Raw genomic sequence first — 8040 nt, 5'->3', positions numbered from 1 at the left:
TGACCCCAGAACCCACATACCATGCACTTAGAGGAAGTTTCAACATCTATGTAAAAAGGTCAGAATTCATAGAGCATTCAGAATACTCATATAAAATAATCAGAATACACTCTCGATGTGGAAGTTCGACCAGCAAGGCTCCAGATGGCTTCCTGTGTGATGTACACAAAAAAAAGAGTTGGCTCATCCACCCCTACTGTCTGACATCTCTCTGGGAGCACAATGAAGGAACACTGGTAAGTACCAAGACATTTGTGTATCAGAAATTAATTGGATGTCTAAATGAGAGAATCTTCATATTTTGGCTCACTTTTAAAAGTACCTTTAATTTAATTGAAGAGTTTTATGGTTCCCTATGACCAGTACATTCCTACGATGGGCTTAGGATATGAGGAAAACTGAAATATTGTGTTGATACATCCCAACATCATTCAACAATGGATGGACAACCCAAATGCTCTCCCTATGACATGGCACACATGAACCATCAAGTAAAAAATATTTCCTTATAGGGCACTTCACAGTATTGTTTTTGTATATACTTAAACATTTTAAGCATATCTATGCATTATTTACAGATGTATAAATTAATAAGTAAAATATGTATGGCAAATTCAATTAGTTAAATCTTGAACTAAAAGCTACCTTAAAAGATTATGTTCAGGAAAGCAGAAGTAAGATAATGATAAATGTTTTCCCCTCACTGTAGGGCTACTACACAAACTTGATTTTATTTCTATATATATTTTTTTTTTTACGAGAGGAGAAGTCCTCGGGACTAATCTGAAACACACAGGTTCTTTGCGTCAGGAAGTGGAATATGGGAATGACCAGCCAGATATCAGATACAAAATACATTTCATTTTCAGGAAAAGAGTTTGCATGTTCATCATTGACACAATCTTCAGCGGCTAGTGTTTCAAACATTCACTGCTGACCAGAAGCACAAAATAGTTGAAAAATCTCAGTTTCGTCATCAGCACAAATACTCAATAATCACTTCATGTATCACAATATATTTAAGTTCTGATTATCTCCGGCCAACACACAATAAATATATACCCATCAGAGCCAATGGAGAATGAAAGCAGACAGCAGTGAAGAGGGGCACATCTTGCCCTAGACACAATCATGTTCCCGTAGAATTTGGATTACGTTTATGTCCTCGTCCTTCCAGGGCACGCCAGCCTGAACAATAGCAAAGGTCTCCCCTAAATGAGCGACAACACACAGCTTTCATACCAAAAGCACACTATCGTTCAACACATCAACGGTTTCAACATGTTACATACTTACATACTTGGGTGCACCTCAGCCACGCTCAAGGTCCTAAACGATATCTTAACCGCCATCGATAAGAAACATTACTGTGCAGCCATATTCATTGATCTGGCCAAGGCTTTCGACTCTGTCAATCACCACATCCTCATCGGCAGACTCGACAGCCTTGGTTTCTCAAATGATTGCCTCGCCTGGTTCACCAACTACTTCTCTGATAGAGTTCAGTGTGTCAAATCAGAGGGTCTGCTGTCCGGACCTCTGGCAGTCTCTATGGGGGTGCCACAGGGTTCAATTCTTGGACCGACTCTCTTCTCTGTATACATCAATGAGGTCGCTCTTGCTGCTGGTGAGTCTCTGATCCACCTCTACGCAGACGACACCATTCTGTATACTTCTGGCCCTTCTTTGGACACTGTGTTAACAACCCTCCAGGCAAGCTTCAATGCCATACAACTCTCCTTCTGTGGCCTCCAATTGCTCTTAAATACAAGTAAAACTAAATGCATGCTCTTCAACCGATCGCTACCTGCACCTACCCGCCTGTCCAACATCACTACTCTGGACGGCTCTGACTTAGAATACGTGGACAACTACAAATACTTAGGTGTCTGGTTAGACTGTAAACTCTCCTTCCAGACCCATATCAAACATCTCCAATCCAAAGTTAAATCTAGAATTGGCTTCCTATTTCGCAAACAAAGCATCCTTCACTCATGCTGCCAAACATACCCTTGTAAAACTGACCATCCTACCAATCCTCGACTTTGGCGATGTCATTTACAAAATAGCCTCCAATACCCTACTCAGCAAATTGGATGCAGTCTATCACAGTGCAATCCGTTTTGTCACCAAAGCCCCATATACTACCCACCATTGCGACCTGTACGCTCTCGTTGGCTGGCCCTCGCTTCATACTCGTCGCCAAACCCACTGGCTCCATGTCATCTACAAGACCCTGCTAGGTAAAGTCCCCCCTTATCTCAGCTCGCTGGTCACCATAGCATCTCCCACCTGTAGCACACGCTCCAGCAGGTATATCTCTCTAGTCACCCCCAAAACCAATTCTTTCTTTGGCCGCCTCTCCTTCCAGTTCTCTGCTGCCAATGACTGGAACGAACTACAAAAATCTCTGAAACTGGAAACACTTATCTCCCTCACTAGCTTTAAGCACCAACTGTCAGAGCAGCTCACAGATTACTGCACCTGTACATAGCCCACCTATAATTTAGCCCAAACAACTACTTCTTTCCCAACTGTATTTAATTAATTAATTTATTTTGCTCCTTTGCACCCCATTATTTTTATTTCTACTTTGCACATTCTTCCATTGCAAAACTACCATTCCAGTGTTTTACTTGCTATATTGTATTTACTTTGCCACCATGGCCTTTTTTGCCTTTACCTCCCTTCTCACCTCATTTGCTCACATTGTATATAGACTTGTTTATACTGTATTATTGACTGTATGTTTGTTTTACTCCATGTGTAACTCTGTGTCGTTGTATCTGTCGAACTGCTTTGCTTTATCTTGGCCAGGTCGCAATTGTAAATGAGAACTTGTTCTCAACTTGCCTACCTGGTTAAATAAAGGTGAAATAAAAATAAATAAATAAACAAAGCACTATACAATTAATTATACAAATGTCCCATTGTTAATCTCCCCCCTCTCAGTAAGCCGCAGAGAGAGACATCAGGTAGCGGAGGCTGCTGAGGAGATAACGACTCATAATAACGTCTGGAATGGAGTAAATGGATTGGCATCAACACGGGGTTTTAATGGGTTTGATACCATTCCATTCACTAAATTCTAGCCATTATATTCAATTCCAGCCATTATTATGAGCTGTCCTCCCCTCAGCAGCCTCCACTGTAGCCTACTCACAATCCAAATTTTAAAAAGTTGATAACCTAAGCTGAAGCACTCAACGAATATAGCAATACTATCTGTGCCATTGTCATCTTATATATAATTTTGTCTTACCTCTCACTCCCCTCTTGCAGAGAACTGAGACTACTTTTGGAATCAGGTATTTTCAATCAAAATTCATATAATATCCTCCTCCCACAGGTTTCCTCTTTCCCCTGCCTTTCAGAGACTGCTGTTCATCCTGGTGTTGCTGTGTCTCTCCCTCTCCTGCTCTGGGAGGACCTGGGCTCAGAGGAAACTACCCTGCGATGTCATCTCTCTCAACCAATCAGAGTCCTTTGACTGCTCGGACAGGAAGCTACTCCAGATACCTCAGGATATCAGCCGGAATGCCACACGGCTCGACCTTTCCTCCAACAGGATCAAGAAACTCTCCGGCACCTCGTTCAGGAACCTCCGAAACCTGACTCGACTAGACCTTAGCAATAACTTCCACCCCCAGAAACATCCTCTGACAATAGAGAACCAAACATTCTCCATGCTGGATCAGCTCAAGGAACTGCTCCTCGATAGTAATGGTCTTTCTGCAGTGCCAAGTGCCCTTCCGTCCAAGCTGCGGTTTTTGAGCCTGAAGTTCAACTGCATCAAAACCATCAGGCCAAACGACTTCATGCATGTCAGACTCTTAGAAACAATCCACTTAATTGGAAATTGCGACTACGAGAGTGTCTGTAATGGACTAGTCATCGAAAACAGAACTTTCTCCCACCTCACCAACCTTGCTAGTTTATCGCTGTCAAACAACAGATTGATAGGTGTCCCCCAGTTCCTCCCCCAATCCCTCCAGCAGCTCAAACTCAAACAGAACACTATCACCCACATTCACCAGCATGATCTTAGTGGCCTCACTAGCCTGAGGCTTCTGGGCCTGTCAGGTAACTGCCCTGTGTGTTCTAACACCCTGTTTTTCTGCTCGCCCTGTAATACACCCAATGGGGCACTACAGATACACCCATATGCCTTCAGGAAGCTATCCAAGCTGCAGGAGCTGAGACTATCCGGAAACTCTCTAGATCACCTACAGTCCTCCTGGTTTGAGAACCTCACCAACTTGCGCTACCTGTACCTTTCATTCAACCGTCTAGCTGGTGAGATAGCCAATGGGGACTTCCTCTCTGTGTTACCCGGCGTAGAGGTGATGGACTTGTCTTACAATCACCCTGGACAATCTTCATATTCCCACAACTTGAAGCTCTCTAGGAACTTTTCCAACCTGACATCTCTGAAGACATTACACCTAGAAAACTATGTTTTTTCAACTCTTCACGAAAATGACTTGAACCCACTTTACAATTTATCTCACCTGTCTGTGCTCAATCTGGGAACTAACTTTATCTATCAGACAAACCTCTCATTGTTTGGCATGTTCCACAACTTGTCCAGTCTTGGCCTCTCTGAGAACAAATTTGCTTTCCTGTCTAAGAAAGAAGGTGTTTTGTCAACGTGTGGGTGTAGCTATGGCTATGAGCTGAATAGAGACAGGTTTGGGCCTTACGTACACAAGGATCGACTCTATCGTCAACATCTGCCTAACATTAAGCCAAAGTGTATTGCGTACGGTCCAGTGCTTGACCTTAGCAGAAACAACATCTTTCACATAAACCCTGATATGCTGCAAGGCCTGGACAACACAGCTTGTCTCAACCTGTCATCTAACTCCATTGGAGACATGTTCAACGGTAGTGAGTTTGTACATTTCCCCAAACTTAAGTACTTGGATCTATCCCGGAATAAGATCTACCTGCACTATGAGCATGCATTCAGTGAGCTAACAGAACTGGAGGTGTTGGACCTGAGTCATAATAATCATTACTTTGTGGTGGCAGGGCTAAACCACAGCTTAGCATTCATGGAAAACCTGAGCTCTCTGAAGGTTTTGAACCTGAGCTGGAACGAGATCAGCACCCTCACTCATAACAACATCTCAAGCAGCTCCCTACAGGAGTTGGACTTCCAAGGCAACCGCCTAGACATCATGTGGAAAATATGCCAGAACTATGAACTTTTCAGAGCGCTCCAAAACCTGACTTCCCTGGATCTGTCATACAACAAGCTCCACCGTGTACCGCCTGAGGTCTACAAACACCTCCCCAAGACCCTGAGACGCCTGTCTCTGAGTAAAAACCGACTGAAGGTCTTTGACTGGGAGAGGCTCACACAACTACCGCATCTGGAGGAGCTGGACTTGAGTAAGAACAAACTGGAGCAGGTGGCCTGTGCTTTAACCAGTTCACTAAAGTTTCTGGACCTGAGACATAACAGGATTTCTCAGCTAGCGCCTGGTTTCCTCAGGGGCGCCAGGAGCCTGTATGTGCTGGACCTCAGCTTCAACCTGTTGGAGCTCATCAACCAGACCACGTTTGAGTCTGGAGCAGAGAACTACCTCCAGCAGCTGTCCCTACAGGGAAACCCGCTGCACTGCACCTGTGACCTGTTGGACTTCCATCTGTGGATGAGGAGCAATGAGGTGGAGCTCCCTCTGCTGGCCACTGAGGTGACATGCGACATGCCCGTGGAGAGGTGGGGCAAGTCTGTGTTGAGCTATGACATAGAGGAGTGTGTGAACGATGAAAACGCAATGACCTTCTGCATCATCACGTCATTTCTCATCATTCTCACTCTGTTGGTATCTCTCACAGCACACCTGTTCTACTGGGATCTCTCCTATATTCTTGACTACTGTGGGGCCAAGATGAAGCATCACCGTCGCTTAGTGCCCACAGACTTTATCTACGACGCCTTTGTCATGTATGACACCGCAGACCCGCTGGCTTCTGATTGGGTATTAAACCATCTAAGGGTCGAGCTAGAGGAGCGTGGAGAGAGGGCACGATCCCTCTGCCTGGAGGAGCGTGATTGGACACTGGGTATGCCTGTCATGGACAACCTGTCCAATAGCGTGCGGCAGAGCAGGAAGACAGTGTTTGTGCTGACGGACGGCTTCCTGTTGCGTGGTGTAGTCAAAATGGCTGCCCTGCTGGTGCAGCAGAGGCTGGTGGAGGAGGGGGTGGACTCCATGGTGCTGCTGCTACTGCAGCCCCAGGTCTTGCAACACTCACGCATCCTCCACCTGCGCAGGCGGCTCTGCAGGCGCAGTGTTCTGGAGTGGCCCGCGGATGCTAGTCCAGCTGCCCAGCGATGGTTCTGGCACCACCTGAAGAGAACCATTAGGAAAGATCAGATAGGCACTCACACATCCCTACACAGCACATACTTCACTGGGCGGTGAACCTACAGACATTAGAGAAACGTATGACTCTTACAAAGTAAAAGTTAAGGATATGGGTGACCTAAGACTACTGTATAAAGTTCCTAGTGCCCTTGAGGTGTGAAATTTGACGTTCTCAATGTATTTTTATGTCTGATTTCTTTCTAAAGTTAATATAAAGAGCTGAACATGTTGATATGACTCTGTAGGCCTATTGCATGTTTTATGGTTTTTCCTTTTCAGAGACGTTGTCCTAATCTGGTCGCCGGTCTGATGGCTGGTTGTTCCCATAATATTGCAAGGTGATTTGGTTAGAAGAGAGTTGCGATGTTTTCCTTCTTTTGTTTCGGCCACCAGAGTGATGCTAATTAAATGTTGAGGATATTGTAATTTGAGTTTCGTCCGAGATTGTTTAAAGGAGAATGTTTTTATTCAAAGTTCAAATGTAATTATTGTATTTTCCAAGCTCCTAGCTATACCTGCGTATGGCTATACATGCAGTATTGTTGTTATCTTAGACTTTTTGACCTTTTACCTAGATTACTTATACGGTTTCTTCTTTTAGATAATTGCATTTTATTGGATTTATTGTAATACATGTTGATTCTGTGATAACATGCGTCTTGGTGAGAGGTGTAGGAGTCAGGCGCAGGAGAGCAGGGATGTCTGAGAAGCGTGTTTAATAATATAGTCCACCAATACAAACGGCACAGAAAAAGATCCCAAAACTACGCTCTCGAATACTCGTGCAAACACACCGAGGAACAAACACAGTTCCGACACTTTACATACACGTGAGTAATAGCGAAAAAACAACAAACATCAAATACAATCGAGCGCAATACACACAAATCTAATCCTGCACGAATTACGGCAGGTAACAGGTGCCCTATATACCCACAGAAATCAAAGCAATTGAAAACCAGGTGTGAAAAGGAACACAGACAAAACAACCAGAAAAAGAAAAAGGGATCGGTAGCGGCTAGTAGACCGGCGACGCCGAGCGCCGAGCGCCGCCCGAACAGGGAGAGGAATTACCTTCGGTAGAAGTCGTGACAGATTCATTTTAAATTGATACATGACTGCAGTCCTCATATTTCAGAGCGATACTTATTGACTGTTGATATGGCTTATTGGCAAAAATGAATTACACACATTGTATTCTTTTAGATACACACACGGATACCTCTGCTTTAAACTGACTTAACTATTTATTACTAGACTATGATTGCAAGGATCAGCTCATGGTTCTAGCCTCTTAAACATGTCCTTATGAAGCCATGAAGCCTATTAATTAGGTTAGAATTGCTCATACCCTAATTCTGTCATCCTCAGCAAGTTGGAGTGGATTTTCATCCGATACAAGCAACAGTGTGATTGAATATTTGTAATATTGTGATGAGGGCCAATGAATATGATGGGACACATACAATCATGCATGAAAAAATGATAATAATTATGACCATATAATCATATAAGCCAGAAAGGCCTATCATGTACTGGCACTTATAAATAGAGGGTGAATTGTCCTGTTCCTGAAATCTGCTTCTGCATTCATCCCAGTCATCAACAGACAGAGCATTGGGGAAGGTGCATGTCTGACATCAGTGTGTGCACAATTACA

General features: G+C 44.0%; 1 protein-coding gene across 1 annotated transcript; it reads left to right on the top strand.

The window, feature by feature from the left end:
• Positions 1–222: 222 nt before the first annotated feature.
• Positions 223–7093, top strand: tlr8b (toll-like receptor 8b). Its single transcript, XM_020458272.2, has 2 exons — positions 223–236; positions 3350–7093. Exons 1-2 carry the CDS (start codon positions 223–225, stop codon positions 6435–6437), a joined length of 3102 nt encoding a protein of 1033 aa, XP_020313861.1. The 3' UTR covers positions 6438–7093.
• Positions 7094–8040: the final 947 nt, after the last annotated feature.

This window comes from Oncorhynchus kisutch, linkage group LG23, assembly GCF_002021735.2.
Source record: "Oncorhynchus kisutch isolate 150728-3 linkage group LG23, Okis_V2, whole genome shotgun sequence".
NCBI lineage: Eukaryota > Metazoa > Chordata > Actinopteri > Salmoniformes > Salmonidae > Oncorhynchus > Oncorhynchus kisutch.
This window is presented reverse-complemented; position numbering and strand designations above follow the sequence as displayed.